The 17,255-nt window shown below is 35.8% G+C and overlaps 1 protein-coding gene across 1 annotated transcript; it reads right to left on the bottom strand.

The window, feature by feature from the left end:
- Positions 1–14,249: 14,249 nt before the first annotated feature.
- On the bottom strand, positions 14,250–16,117 carry LOC145134603 (bidirectional sugar transporter N3-like). The gene is made up of 6 exons (XM_079069445.1): positions 16,066–16,117; positions 15,580–15,616; positions 15,276–15,489; positions 15,038–15,196; positions 14,676–14,795; positions 14,250–14,582 (listed from the first exon to the last, which is right to left on the bottom strand). Exons 1-6 carry the CDS (start codon positions 16,115–16,117, stop codon positions 14,250–14,252), a joined length of 915 nt encoding a protein of 304 aa, XP_078925571.1.
- Positions 16,118–17,255: the final 1,138 nt, after the last annotated feature.

Below are 17,255 nucleotides of genomic sequence, written 5' to 3'. Positions count from 1 at the left end.
TAGGCGACGTACGCCGTGCAAACCTGCTGAAAGTAGCGCCTCGCTCTCGCTGCTGAACAAAGAATCGGTCCGCGCTGTGGCCTCTCGCCCTGAATCACTAAATCTCCCCCACTAGGAGTGCGAACTCTAACCAACTGTCGCTCACAATCTATCACTGCTCCATTGGAACTCAGCCAATCCATACCCACTATAACCTTGTTCCCTCGCAGCGGAATAGGAACCAAATCTACTGGGAACTGCTCATCAAATAACCGTAGTGTACATACTTTATGAACACTCGCGACCCTGACGGTCCCGTCATCTGCTATTTCCACGTCAAGTGGACAATCCAGCTCCCCCGGAGATCTGCTAAATCGCTTGCTAAGCGCGAGCGACACGAATGATCAGGTAGCCCTCAAATCAAACAATACCATATCTGAAATGTCGTTCACTAAGAACGACCCTATACGTAAACACATAGATATGAGAAACAAACAATACCAAAAACAGAGGTAAGAGGAAAATACATACCCGTCACCACGTCAGGAGCTGCTCGTGCCTCCTCTGCAGTAAGCTGAAAAGCCCTGCTCCACGCTGTAGGCGCCTTAGCTCGGCCCTGACGGCCATCTGTAATCCTCAAGGTGGTAGGAGAAGGTGCTGCCACCTTCCCTGCTGTTGCTAAGCTCGGGCACCGGGACCGCTTGTGTCCCCTCTGATTGCACTAAAAGCAAATCAGGTATGATACTGGTGTGGTGGTAGTAGCTGTACAATATCGGCTCATGTGACCCGTTCGGCGGCACTTGTAGCAGCCCGAACTCCCTGCCTTGCACGCCCCCTCGTGCATCCTGCCGCATTTGCCACAACGGCCGTGGCTCTGCTGGCTTCGAGATCTGTAATCTGGTATCTTGGGCTTCTTGCCCGAACCTCCTGACTGAACCCCCTCTGGCTTCCTCTTCCTCTCCATCTCTAAATCCAACTCCCTCTCTCTCTCTCTCTCTCTCTCTCTCTCTCTCTCTCTCTCTCGAGCCCTCGCTATCATATCCTCCAGCGTCTTACAGCTGGATCAACTCACAAACTAGCGGATATCACTCCGCAACATCTCATGATATCGGGCCTTTTTCATCTCCTCGTCCGCCACATACTGCGGAACAAGAAGAGCCCTCTCCCTAAGGTAATCTCTGCCACAGTCTCCGTAGTCTGCTGGAGGTCCTGAAACTCCCTAGCAAGCTGTTGCACCTCAATAACAGGTGCGAACTCGGCTCTGAACCTGGTCGTGAAATCACTCCAGGTCATAGCATCCAACATAGTGTCATCTCCAATGGCTCTCCCGACCTCCTCCCACCAATCTCATGCCCTGTCCTTCAGAAGACAGGATGCTAATATGACCTTGTCCCCCTCGGGACATTTGCTGGTACGGAACGCGTTGGCGACATCTGCCAACCATCTGGTGCTCGCAATGGGGTCCCGATCCCCATGGTAGTCGGGAGCTCCAAAAGCTCTGAACTCCCTGAAAGTCAAGGTGCGCGGTCCCATCATGGCTGTTATCTCAGTTCGGAACGCGCTCAGCTTCTCATCCAGAAGCTCTAAGATACCCTCCTTGACTGATCCAAAGATCACATGAGTCTGGTCTAGTATGTTACGTGTGACCTCCGAGGAGATGAACTCCCTGGTCTTCTCATCTAACTGCTCGGCTCCAGAGGCTGAGCCTAATCCCTCTCCTGCTCCTGAGCTACCCACTGCTGGTGTAGGGCGCAAAACCACCATTCTGAAACACAACATAACAGACATCAGCATACTAATATAACTGGAGGGATCACATACACTACAAGTTCCCTGGTCTTGTCTCAGCCTTCCTTGATTCGAGTACGGATCCTCTGCTTTCAGTAGTATGGGCCCATACTACCTTCCACATCTATTCGTACTTTCCTCAAGAACTGCCTCGACTCCACCAAGTCCCTTCTACTACTACTACTACTATTGATCTCATGCTAAACTCTTCCTAGGCTTGCCCTAGGGTAATCACCAACCCACTGTCCGCCATCAGCTGCATAAGAAGCCCCTGCTTTCTCTCACTAACTAGCTTGCGAATACTATTACATATTACTCAGACTAGATAATTATTTGAATGAGAGATCCTACTCTACAACGGTTGGACTCAGACAAGAGCTGCGAAATAGAGCTAGACTTAACCTTCTGAAATTATTTAGTCCTTGCAGCATGCAACGTAACATATTCGTTTACTACTTAGTAAAAGATAACTAAGACTCCTAAAAGCACAAAGCAAGCAGCATTCGAGCATTGAGTACACATAATCAAGCTTCTACTACTCTGGCTAACATACTGACTAATCTGTACTAGCATGCAGTTCTCATAAGGTTGAATACATATAACAGGCACATAAGGCATCCTTCCTAGATCCTTAGTCCTAAACTAGCATGCTGTTCTAATCAAGCTGATAATCATAACATAGCATAAACTTGTATGGGTAATTTGGGAGTACTTACTTGAGCTCGGCTGATTGCATTCACCACACCCTTTTCTCTTTTCAAAGTTCTTTTCTATTTTCAAAATCCCTTTTGTAAAAATGATTTTCTTTTGAAAATTTCATACCACTTCCTTAGTTTGAGTTCAGACACACACGAAACTGTGCCTGAATCCCTCAAACCAAGGCCCTGATACCAACTTGAAACATCCCAAAAATACTAACCAAAAATTTTGTTTTCAAAATCATTTAACAACATAAATATCCTCGCCATAGTATAAAATCATAAAACATGTATCTCAAAAATCTCATAAGATCTGTCATCATATCACAATCTCATATATAAAATATCAGAGTAAACTCCCATGCTAAGAAAACTGTGGTGTGTGTCGTGCTATCATCCCAAGCCCTTTCCCTTGCTAGCTGAAGTACCTGAAACCAAAACTGAAACTGTAAGCACGAAGGTTAGTGAGCTCCCCCAAACTACCACATACCATACAAATCACGTATGACAAATAACATAACTATGGGACTACTCCCAACTGCATCTGGACGAATCCAGGCATCGGCTTACCCGACATCGGACTCCTGCCCGACATCGGGCTCACCCCGGCATCCGACTGCATCGGGCATCGGGCTCACCCCGGCATTGGGCTTCCCCCGGCACATACACAACATAACATATATCATAAACACTTAACATAATCACATGATCTGCATCGGGCTTGCGCCGGCATGGGACCGAAGTCCGGAACATATAATCATAACGTATAAATTAGCATACACCGGGCTTGACCTGGAACATATAATGCATAGCATAATAAGTGACATACATCGGGCTTGACCCAACATCGGGCTTACCCCGGAACATATAATCACATACATGTTAACTAACATACATCGGGCTTGCCCCGGCATCGGGCTTACCCCGGAACACATAACACATAACACATATACATGCATGAATCACAAAGACATCAAGCATACTAAACTACTTCTCGGGACCGCCCCGACATCGGACCGAAGTCCGGAAACATATAAACTGCATCGGGCTAATCCTGACATCGGGCTCACCCCGGCATACTCTACAACTTAAACGGGCCGGCATTGTGGCCGTAGACTCGTTCCTAATGGAAGGAAACTCACCTCGTATGGCTGACTGCTGAAAGACTGGGTGAGGGATCCCTATTTGCTGCTCCGGCGACTCTCTGGCTATAATTCCATAACAACACTCAATCAAAAACTGATAATCCTTCTTAGGGTAAAATGACCATTTTACCCTTCTCGTCAAAGTTAACGCCAAATTCAAAGTCAACTCTTAGTCAACCCAACTCGCTGAATCATCTCCTTAACTCAGTGGTTTCACTCATAATCAAAGAAGGGTTTGGGGACATCGATCCGACTCGTAGAGTCCCAAGAATAACTCGGCGAGTCCATTGCATGCTCAGATTATACACTTGATCCTAGGTGATTCCACTGCCTCTAATTCATAGATCTGGACTCCTTAGGCTAGCATAACACGTTAAGTTGCTAACTTTACGTGCATGCATGATGCTATGAAGCTAAATCACCCAAAACAAGCTAGAAATGAGAGTCTAGGGCATAGAATGGGATCTTGGCCGAATAAAAGTGGCAACTTTGAGCTTCTGGAGCTTAAGAGTGCCTAGATCTAAAGTCCTTACAGTCCCAAAAGCTCTCTACCCGAAATTAGCTTGGAAAGGACCCAAAAGTGGCAACAAACAAGCTTTCATGAAGATCTAAGTGAAAATGAGCCAAGGTACAAGCTTTATACCTTAAAGAGCTCTGAAATGCAACAAAAACTCTGGATCTCCTGCCTCTTCTTGAATTACCGATAGTTTTCTTCCTTCTCCTAACTTCAAATCACACAAAAATGGCAAGAAAGGCTTTAGGACACTCAATGGTTGCTAGGGTTTCGAGAATGGACTGTGGAGGTGATGGAGGCTAGGGTGGAGGTCCATAATGTTGCTTAAATAGGGTGCAAACCCTAAGCATTAGGGTTTCCTCCTGATGGACCTACTCGCCGAGTCCATTACTGACTCATCGAGTAGTCCACTTAAACCCCGCGGTCCAGCTCGCATCTACTCGACGAGTTAGGGCTACCAACTCGTCGAGTAGCTCTTATGAAATGAACATTTAGAGAATTACTTTCGTACCAGGAATGGGTGTTACAACTTTTCACCAGTAGCAAAGATTAAGTCTATTAAGGTTCTGCTAGCCATTGCTGCATTTCATGACTATGAAATATGGCAACTGGATGTCAAAACCGCTTTCCTTAATGGAAAGTTGGCTAAGGATGTTTACATGAGTCATCCAGAGGGTTTTGTCAGCGCAGAGTACCCTAATAGAGTGTGTATGCTTGAGAAATCCATCTATGGATTGAAACAAGCACCTCGCAGATGGAATCTTTGTTTCGATGAGAAAGTCAAAGAGTTTGGCTTTTCGAGGAGCGAAGATGAGTCCTGTGTATATGTCAAGGCTAGTGGGAGTATAGTTAGCTTTTTGGTATTGTATGTGGATGACATACTACTTATAGGAAATGACATCCCAACCCTACAAGAAGTGAAGTCCTGGCTTGGGAGTGTTTCGCTATGAAGGACCTTGGAGAAGCTGCCTATATCCTAGGGATAAGGATTTTGAGAGACATGAGTAAAAGACTAATTGGACTTAGTCAAAGCACCTATGTGGACAAAGTGTTGAAAAGGTTCAACATGCAGAACTCCAAGAAAGGTGAGTTACCGATCCAGAGTAACGCCAGATTGAGTAAGACTTAGAGCCCGAGTACAGAGGTTGAGATAGCAGAGATGAGTCGAGTTCTGTATGCTTCCACTGTAGGCTCGATCATGTATGCAATGACTTGTACTCGTCCTGATGTGGCCTTTGCATTGAGCATGGTCAGCAGATATCAGGGGAATCCTGGAAAGTATCACTGGACAGTGGTAAAGAACATTCTCAAGTACCTGCAGAGGACTAAGGACTGGGTCCTTACTCTTGGTGGGAGTGATGACTTGAGAGTAGTAGGGTATAGTGATGCTAGCTTCCAGACTGATAGGGATAATTTCCGCTCTCAGTCAGGATGAGTCTTTACCTTAAACGGAGGAGCAGTTACTTGGAAAAGATCCAAGCAAGATACAGTGGCTGATTCAACTTGCGAATCAGAGTATATAGCGGCAAACGAGGCAGCAAAGGAGGCTATATGGCTAAATAACTTCATTGGAGACCTTGTGAGTATACCAGCTATAAAGGAGCCTATAGAGATTTTCTATGACAGCAATAGTGCGGTTGCCTTAGCCAAGGAACCGAGAGATCATGGCAGATCCAGACACATTGACAGAAAATATCACTTCATCAGACATCGAATAGAAGAAGGACTCCTCGTGGCAAAGAGGGTATCATCGGATGAGAACCCAGCAGATCCCCTCACGAAGGAACTGAGTAGGGTTAAGCATCTTCAGCATGAAAGGCGCATAGGGCTAAAGGATGATATTAGTTTTGGAAATTAGATAGTTTTTGAAATTTGTAAAGTGTAATTGACATTTGATGATGAATAAAAGTTGTTGTTTATTTATGAGTAAAGTGTTGCTATCTTTTGTCAATCGTTTACTATCATTTCATTTTGCATGTTTTGACTTCCAGAATAATTATGTTATGGTATATCATATTATTCAAATTCTCCACAGTCGGTCGTATGTTCGAAGTAGATATGAATCAAGACTGTCATGAGTTGGCTTGTAGATGTCTAAGATGTTGGACATAGCAAGAGTTGCTACAACACTCATGAGTGCTCATAAGTTTTGAGTATTGGATTCAACCCACGCTCACTTGTATCACTTCATGGAATTTATCTCGAGTGATCGTGAGACGGTAATATCATATAAGTCTTCAAACCTAGAGATATGAGTTGTTGACTATGAGTTGGTTATACATTGATTGTACGAAAACGCATTGGTAACTCGATGTTATAAAACGTGCCTTTGTGTATAATTCAACAAATAGTAGAACAAGCATATGAGTCGATGTTTATCTGTTCCTTCTTGGATTAGAAGCGATATCTGGACCCCTCGATGATTTTGTTGTGACCTATGTACCGGGCCCGATCAGAACTAAATTGATGTGTTCAATTAAGTTCTATGTCAAACAAATCGGAAATCGGGAAACAAACTGCTGGACAATAAGTAAAACTTTGTTCCATGTATTTGTCCGGCTGATATCTAGAACAGAGGATTATATGATCACTTATCTAAAATGGCGCTTCATAGTTCAACAGAGTTTTAAGAGCTACGATTGTCGGTCGGTTCTTGAAGTCATGCTTGCAATTATAGTTATTAGACTTATCCAAGTAGGAGACTGTTGGATAAGGTGTCTAAGTCCATAACTATATTTGAGATGTACTTGACCCGACCCGGCATGGTCCATTTGGGTTGCACTTCACCCGAACATTTATCTAGAATTAATTTAGAATTAATTTGGTGATAAAAAAAGGTGACTAATTAAATATGGACTCTTGTATTTATATAGTGTGGGCTATTGCTTATTAAGAATGGGCTAGGCTTGCATGGAAAGTCCATGGATACTCCATGGAGATCTAACCCATGGATCTCATGGAAATGAAAGGTCATGTGTATTAGGTTTTACATGGATGTAACCATAATCCACCACACTATATAAAGGAGTCCTTGGCACTTTAAATGGCACTAGTGTGTGTGTGAGCAAAAGTGGCCGATTTCTACAAGTGAACATACTCTCTCTAAAGGTTTCCAAAGTTTGTGGTGATTTGTGACTTCCATTTGAGGCATCCACATTATTGGTGCTAGGCTCTCAAACTCCAAGCAAACCTTGGAAAATTATTATTTGCATGTATCTTAGAGAAAACATAGATCCAAGGTTTCTTGGGTTGCATGTACACCATAGGAGTGTTAGAATGCTCAAAACCCTTCAAACTTATCTCTCTCTACATGAGGCTTCAAGACAAAACATGTGCACTTAAACACTTGTAATGAAGAATAATCTGGAAGTTGTCCAAAATACATTTCATAAGGAGACTTCCCCATAATGTACACACTAGGAATGCGATTAATAACATAAGTGGCTTTATGAACAACTTCTCTACAAAACATATTGGGAACTTGAGCAGAAAGTAGTAAGGATCTGGCACTTTCTAGGAGATGTCGATGTTTTCTTTCTGCAACACCATTCTACTGAGGAGTGTCTGTACAAGATGATTGATGTATAGTGCCATTCGATGCCACTAATTTTTTTAAATCATTGGAGGTAAATTCTCCTCCTAAATCACACCGAAAACATTTTATGAAAGCAGAGTGTTGAGTCTTGACAAGAGCTCTTAATTCACTATATATGGTGAAAAAGTCAGACACGTGCTTCATAAAATAAACCCACGTATAACGAGTGTAATCATCAATGAATGAAACATAATAGTTAGCTCCCGATTTAAAGGTGATCGGAGAGGGACCCCACACATCAGAATGCATAACAGAGACAGGTGTACAGGAAGATAATGAAGCAAAAGATGACAAATGTGGTGACATGTGATGAGATGCACCATAATCCAATATCTACAAGGATGAAGGAATACTTGAAGTGTTGGATGAAGACAAACCTGAATGAGACATGGAAGTTGACATGGCGGTTGGATGAAGACAAACTTGAATGAGACATCAAAATCAAAATACCTCAACCACTCCAAACACCCCAACAACCCCAAACACTCCAAATGATCAATATCAAGGTTACATGCAAATGTTAACATCCACAATCCAACAAAAACCTCTATTTACTAGCATTCCATATCAATCAAACTACTTCCAACAACAAAGACCACAACAATTCAATCGACCCAACTTCCAAGCTTTTCAACAATTTCAACCTCAACAATTCCAAACACAACCATCTCATCAATTCCAAACACAACCATCTCAAGTCCCTTTATCTTAATCCCCACCTATAAACTTGGACAATGACAATGACGATTGGTTCGAAGAAACACAACCATCTAGAAGAAGGCAACCAAAAAGAAAAGCTACAAAAAAAGAGGAACGACTTGGAACAAAGATGAGGAGGAAGCTTTGGCTAAAGCTTGGATTTTTACATCGTGTGACTCGAGGACGGGCAACGCGCAAACGGGAAACAATTTTTGGGTTTGTGTTTTAGATCACTTTCACTTGCTTTTGGGAAGGCAAACGGGTCGAACGTATGACGCGGTCAATGGAAAATGGTGCGAACTATGAGCGGCTTGCACCAAGTTTAACGACATATTTGAAAATCTAAAAAATATGCATAAAAGTGGTAGCAACGATTTCAATATTTTATCAATCCCTTGCCAACAATACAAGGTCACCAAAGGCGATAAAGTATTCGGCCACCAAAAAGCGTGAGAAATTTGTCGTAAGGATCCAAAATGGGTCCTTAAACCGGAGACTTCGCATTCGGAATCGACCATCGACTCCAACAAAGGGCCAATAACTTCCAAGTCGGATGTGGGTTTTGGTGTCGACCTCAACGAAAAATTCGACGACACCGAATGGGAGGGTCCACCAGAAGTCCAACTTCGTCGACCACCAGGAAGGGACAAAGGGAAAAAAGCGGCGTCTTTAAGCGGAAAAACGAGTAATGAATGCGTATTTGCGGAAAAATTTGACAAAACTATAAGTTTTTTGCAAAAAAAAAATATGACTCAATGCAGGAATCTCGTCATCGGAAACTAGCACTTACCGATCTTCAAATTTTAAATACAAAGCTGCAACCGGATATCTACCCAGGAAATCTAGCCGCGTTTCTGAAAATCCAAAAACAAGTTCATGACAAGTATGGAAATTAGGTTTTTAAAGTTTTAATTTTTATGCTTAATTTTCTATTGTTTTTAAGTCATTTAGGTTTAAATTTCTATGGTTATGTTTTTCTTTGTAATTTAGGTTTAAAATTTTATGTTTTTATGTTTTTTTAGTAATTTAAGTTATGTAATATGTTTTTATGTATTGTGAAATATTTATTTATTTTTATTAATTATTTTTTTATTTAATCTAAATATAAAAAAATAATAAACAATGTGGAGTGATAACCATTTTCTAGGGCTAGTGAACATGTAGTGGAGGTGATGTGGCCGATAGGTGTCATCACTTTTCTAGTGAATATGTAGTGATAATACCCCATAGCCTAATAGCAATTATAATTATAATTTTGTATTCATGTTATATATTTCATCTGCATTGCATTGGTATATGATATTATATAGTTAGAAGAAAACCTTAAAATAATGTGTATTCTTTTTAAGCATTTTTAAGGTAAATATATAAAAAAGATCATTCAAATATGAAAAAGATTTCAATAAATCCTACATAAAATCAAAAACGTTAAAAATGGCCTACCAATTTAAATTTAGAATTATATATGGTAATGTTATACTTATAATAGACCTATTAATTTATACATGTCATTGATTAAATTTAAAACATATTTAACTACTTTAGACTAAAAGTAATCACAGTCTTTTTGGAACAAAAACATTTTGTAATATCAACGATCCTTAACATTCGAGTTGTTAAATAATAACTTTTATTTTATTTTAAATTTATGTTGGGCAAAATTATTAAAAGCCTAGATTTTACATATTAACAAAAGAAAACAATTTACATATGTTGATGTGTTTGGACGCTATGTTTTAAGATTAGAAAATTCCGAAATAAATTTCACAATCGTTTCTTCAAAAGTTCATCCCACATCTACAAATATCCAAATAAAATCAAGAACCCTACCTGCTAAATATTTCGGTTTCCAAATGCTTGTTTATGTATTTGGATTTCCAAAAAACATTGAGAGATTTGAAGGGATTGTACTCGATGCACGAAAACAACTTAATTCCCTTAAAAAAACTAAACACTAAAAAAATTCTATGCAAAAAAGATATTATTCACCGTCCCCCACATTAGCAGATCGTTGCATTGTGCGGTTATATATATATATATATATATATATATATATATATATATATATATATATATATATATATATATATATATATATATATGAGAAAAGTGAATATGTGCGGTTATATATATATATATATATATATATATATATATATATATATATATATATATATATATATATATATATATATGAGAAAAGTGAATATGTGGTTGTTAGGTATCTAAAGTTAGATATATACCCACTGCAACAAATTAGTTTTAAGTAAAAAACCATCAATTTTATCTTTTCTCTCATTTATTTTCCTAAAAACATATAAATTAAATCGAATTTTGAAATTAAATATCAATCGACTTATGTATTTTATAAAATCCACCGAAGAAGATTTCCACAAAAAGTTAAAATTAACATTTTCTTTTTCAAAACTATTAATGCCTGCAAAACCATTTTATCATTCGAAAGAATGCCAAGCCTAAACTAAAATTTAAATGAAGTGATTTTTTTAATGCAATCGTATTAGTTTTCCTTACATTGAAATAACAATAAGTAAGTTTTGTATTAGCTTTTTATAACTTTGAACATGACATGCATCTGTTTTTGTTTTATGTATCCACTCAATGGCTAAGAAAGAGAATATATTTTAATGACTTTAGGAAGAAGATTAACAATTATATCATGGTTAATTATGTTTTTTAAGCTAGAACTATGTTATTTTGGAGTTCTATAATTAACCTTAGATACATAACAACCATATATTACATGTCATATATATATATATATATATATATATATATATATATATATATATATATATATATATATATATATAGAGAGAGAGAGAGAGAGACACTAGATGTGTACCCACGCAAAGCAGCGGCGATATATAACTCTTTTGGCAAATTTTTTTCTTATGGAAAATAATTATTATATTTTATTATTAGTTATTATGTAATAAAAAATTACCACTTTTAAAAAAAAGTATTTATGCTTAGAACTTATATTTATATTTCCTAGTTATACATTTTTTATTATTTAAATGTTATTGGTGTCTAGTTTAAGAAATGTAAAATTAATTTATATAGCTGAATTTTTATATTTTAAAATTGTTATTTTGTTCATAATTAAATTTCTTAATAACCTTATTTAATTCAACTCTTCAAACTTTTGGCAAGTATTAATGATTTGTTTGTGCATAATTGATTTGTATAAAAAGTTTTGTATCTTAAACCTCTTAAAATTCAAGATATGATTAATATGCTTTATAATATTGTGTGTGTGTGTGTGTATATATATATATATATATATATATATATATATATATATATATATATATATATATATATATATATATATATATATATATATATATGTGTGTGTGTGTGTGTGTGTGTGTGTATATATATATAGGGTTAGGTTATTGTGTTCTAAGTAACTATTGTGTTGACAAATGGACCAATGAGAATGCAGGAAAAAACAAATATTGACCAATTATTTACATAAAATTTATGTAATTATATTGTAATTAATTAATTATTCAGTTTCTAAAAATAATGCTATAAGCGTAGTTCGGTCTTTTATGAGAGAACTATAAAAGGAAAAAACTAGATTTGTAGGGATTCTGCCGAAAGTCAAGGGATTTGTTTTTGAAATAATTTGAATGTATTCTAAAAGATTACATTTTGAAAGAATATTTTTATGAGTATCTTAAAAAATAACAACATTCTTACTATATATTCTGACCGAATACAAATTTTTATTCAATGAACTTAAAAATATAACAAATTACGAACCATTTATTAAAGGATAACAACATTCTTAAAGGATACTAATTTATTGTTAACATTATTCAATAATCAAGGTAAAAAATACATTATAGTCATATTCTATAAGAATAGAATGTTTTGGAGTTAGTAATTCGTATAATCTCCATTCTATAAGAATTCAATGACATTCTTGAAAATCTTCATTCAACGACTATTGATCATCTTCATCCTACAAACAATCATTCAACCTTCAGACCTTTGATCATCATGATCCTTTCACGCATTCTATGAAAATAACTGCAATGAAATCGAATTATGTAAGCATAACATTTTGTGAGAATGTTTTTATATGATAAATAATTAAACAAAGTTTAGTAATTCTGACAGAATTCATACTATATGGTTAGATTCTAACCACCATTTTAGTAATTCTTATAGCATACCACTATTTTCTTATTCCAATAAAATAGTACACAACATAGAGAAGATTAGTTAAAACCAAGTGACATTGTATTTGATGTTGGTTTTGATTCCAAAAAATAAATTGTTACACTAAAAAAATATAAACAAAGGAACCAAATTAAACATAATGAACACATTAATCAAAACCAAATCACATATTATATTTGCGTAGGTTTTCATTAAAAAAGATGAATGGCTACAATAAAAAAGTATAAATAAAGGAATTAAACATTTACATAGAAGATTAGTCAAATTATTCATTTAATGTATACAAAAGATTAGTCAAGAACACATGAAAAGTTAAACTAATAATAATTAATTTCATTGTTGCTAGCCCGAACACTCTAAATCAGGTCGTATATTTTTTAATACAAGTTCAGTTCTTGCGTGCTTTTGATTAGCTTGACCTCAATAATCACATAAGCATTGTCACTTTTACCAAATCACTTTTTGTTGAGAATCAGAATAGAACTAGTGATGGACACAATTGACTACACAAAAAGCATGGCTATCGCAAAAAGCATCGTAATCAAATAAAATTAACCCCAAAAGAGGCTGATATACGATAAAAAAACCATCAATTGAACACACAAAATTAAAGCATAAACGATTTTCTAGGGATTTAAAAAACCATATATCACATAATTATTAGGGTTCTAGATGTGTAACAGTGACCATGATGACGACGATATCTATTTTAAAAAAGAGTATACAAAATCTGATTCTTATTTAAACAACATACGTCTAAGGTAGACGAAAGAAAATTAAATTTTCCTACATTCACGACATAGGGTTATGAAGAACAATTATGTATTTGCGATGAAGGCTTCTTGGAGTCGGAGGTGGGGAAGAAAGGAAGACGTCGGATGCTAATAAAGATGAACAAGAATTTAATCTGATTAGGGGTGCAAGGCTGATGTTCGATTTTGCAAGGGAACCCTAGTTGTCGATCAACATGGATGCTATAATTATAGGCTCAATCTCAAACAAAGTTACCAAAATTATAGGCTCTAACTTAAAATTCAATTAATTGATTTATAAGCCATTTACCAAATTACCCTTATTGATTTAATAAATTATTTAAGTTTTGTTAATTTGTGATCGGTCCATTTATCCACACAATAGTTATCTAGAACATTTAAACCTACCCCAATATATATATATATATATATATATATATATATATATATATATATATATATATATATATATATATATATATATATATATATATATATATATATATATATAGAGCATCGAATGACAAAAATACGAAGAACGGTTGCTTAAATTAATACCTTCTTGAGTTTACTATTATAACTAAATGATGCGTCTGTTGAGATTATTTTTAACGTTTTTGTCTTTTCTAACCAAGTTCCATTTAAGAAAAGAAAAACTGGAATCTAAAATATGCAATTTCTGAGTAACTTAATATCCCTTTAGACCCGCTCAATACATTGGTGTTACAACATGGATATGATCAAGACCATTTATATATATATATATATATATATATATATATATATATATATATATATATATATATATATATATATATATATATATATATATATATAGATGAACCATTTAATGGGGAAATAGGTTTAAGCTGCACAAATTATGAGCAGAGGCTTCACACTGATAGTGACTACTTCCACCCCACAAGGTTCAACATCCACCGTCGCCCTTGCCCTACACTTATTATGCTCAATAACTTCACCACCACCCTTCGTTGTATTCTTTTCTTCTTCGACTTCAGTGCTGCTGCTCTGACCAGAATCCACAGGGTATACTTCCGAATTGGATGTCTTTATGTTTATTATGTGTTCTTGCTCCTTTGCTTCTGGAATGCCTGGCACATTTCTTATATTTTGTTTGTAATATTTATATACTGACATCTGAATTATCCCCAATACAAAACCTAGAACATTGGGAACCTATAATAAAAATACACAAACTTGTAGTTAGATAACTAGTTAAACAAAACCATTATTTGTTAAATAAGAAATTAAAAAGAATCTGAGATATACAGTAACGCATAAGTCGGATGTGAACATCCCATACGCAAACCACATCATGGCGCTTAACGTGAGGAAGCATGATAATGGGAATGGCATGAAATCGATGCTTTTAGTCTTCACAACTTGAAACTATATAATTAAAAGAAAAGAAGTTAACATATTTGTTAACAAAATAGAAAATATAAGAATAGGCTCCAACATTGTTTCCCTACAAGAATCCTGAACACCTCTTTTACCGATTGATGCATAGTTAGACGATTTCATTGAATTTTTTGTTTTTGTTTGGTTTATTAGTATATTGAAGTTGTTAATTACTATTTAAGGGTTAAATAAACTCGGAAAATCATAATGAGTAATTACTAAGTGCTAACCACTATGGTAAGAGGTGCTGCAAAAACACAAATGGAAACTCCAACACAAATCCAACCCACAACTAGTGCCCGACTCACTCCTTCCAAGAAATAAAACGATCCCAGAGATATTACAATGCACAACGCCATCGTAGAACTCACAACCATAATTGTATGCTTCTGTACGTAACAACATTGATATAAGTATGACGCCATTGATGGAAATTAATTGGTAGGATTTTGTATGTAACATATGTACCTTGACACTAGGTGTAGCATATACCAAGAAAATGATGACGTAAATAAACTCAACTAATGAACCAAGAGCGTTAATTGTGATTAGAAGGAAAGTGTCGCCTTTTTTGATAAATGCATAGTACATCCACAGCAATGCGCTAAACAGGGACACCACATATGGCAAAGACTGGAACCCCATTGTGGATTTCTGCTTGAATATTTGGATAAATGTAGGCCTGTGTAATATTTAATTCAAGAGGTTCTAATAACTTTCTATTTATCAAAACCAGAAGTAGTCTCAAAAGATAAAAAGACGATTCACTTACAGTGGCGCAAAGTAAACACCGGTAGACACAATGTTACCTGTAATATCATCACATGCATATAACGTGGTGATCAAATATATATGATTAAAAATATCTTTTTTCATCATTCATAGTTTGGTTGTTATTGTGGATTATATACATGTCTAATAATATGCACTCACACATATTGTTTTAATTCCAAGAAGGTGGATCATGCATTTCAAACCTCATCAAGTATCTATAATTTATGTATGTTAATTGTAATGACATTGCCAAAATCACTATTAATTGATTATCCTATGCACAGTGTGTCACAAGGAACTAGATTTGATCTTATAATCCTAGCTAGCATCATAAGTTAGTAACCAAATTGTAAGATCAAATAGCATCACATTTTCATTCAATGCAAGTATACTTGATATTGTATATATATAACCTGAAATTAAAGAAAATTAAATTTAAAAAATAAAAAATTAAAAAATTAAAAGAGTCTGTATATAGGGTTACCTAGGATGCCAAAGACCAGAATCAACGGATGATGAAGATCGAAAATCTCCATTTTGATAATGTAGCTATATATACTTACGTATAAATATAAATATGTATATATAGTATAAGAAAAGTGATGGAGATAGCTTTATGGGTTTCTTGAGAAACCCTAAAGCATCTTCTTACTAGTCTTACAAAAACAGAAATTGTAAGATCGATCTCATTGAAGATGAAGAAATGGGGATTCATTTATATGGTATTGTTTGAGAATGTGGGCATATAAACCATCCTTGTTGCGTGACAAGTAGAGGGGAAGACGGTAGGTGGTGTACGATAAAACCATTTATTATTTCTTTTTAGTTTCTAATTTGCTATACATATGCTTACTTATTATCTATCACACGTGCTCCTTTTAGTCTCGTGTCTCGACTTCTAACTCCTTTTCCCATTTATTTACAAAGGATTAACCGTAGGAAATTTATCTTACCTTAAAAATATTGTACAAATACATGTCGACTTGATTTAGTTTGAATATCAAGTTCACAAGTTTAACAACTTTGTAGTTGCTTAAAAACGACTAGTCTACTTTGAGGTTTGTTATAATCATGATTAATTACTTTAGAGAATATTTTGTATGCTTGACGTCGTGTCCAAATGATAATGTATTTCATTTATGTTGATGTTTAATTAACGTAACGTAATAAAAGACACATGAAGTACATTATAAATAACAACATTGATGTAAACTATATACATGTGATAATAAGCTTTTCAAGCAGTTAAAGTATGTGATACTTTTAAAACCATATATATTTAATTTGTTGTGATTAAGTATGAAATAAATAAACATGATGTTCAAAAATCTAAATTTAAAAATTATGCAAACCAATTTTTAATCACTTGAAATTTGTCAAGACATTCTACATAATGATTTTACTAGCTAGTGATTATAGTTAAGAAAGCAGCTAAAGCTCAATATACAGGAAATAACATGAATTTAAGAAGTGGTGATTTCTTCCTCTCATGCATGTAGGGTTGTAGACGAACCAAACGTTCAGCGGACTATTTGTGAACCGTTCGGCAGTAAGTTCGTTTATTTAATAAACGAATGAACATTAACACAAATTCTCATTTGTTTGGTTAAACGAACGAACATGAACAATGGTTTTGTTGATTCAATCATGTCTGTGAATGCTCGTCTCATGTGT

Source organism: Lactuca virosa, chromosome 8 (assembly GCF_052849685.1).
Source record: "Lactuca virosa cultivar CGN04683 chromosome 8, Lactuca_virosa_CGN04683_v6, whole genome shotgun sequence".
NCBI lineage: Eukaryota > Viridiplantae > Streptophyta > Magnoliopsida > Asterales > Asteraceae > Lactuca > Lactuca virosa.
This window is presented reverse-complemented; position numbering and strand designations above follow the sequence as displayed.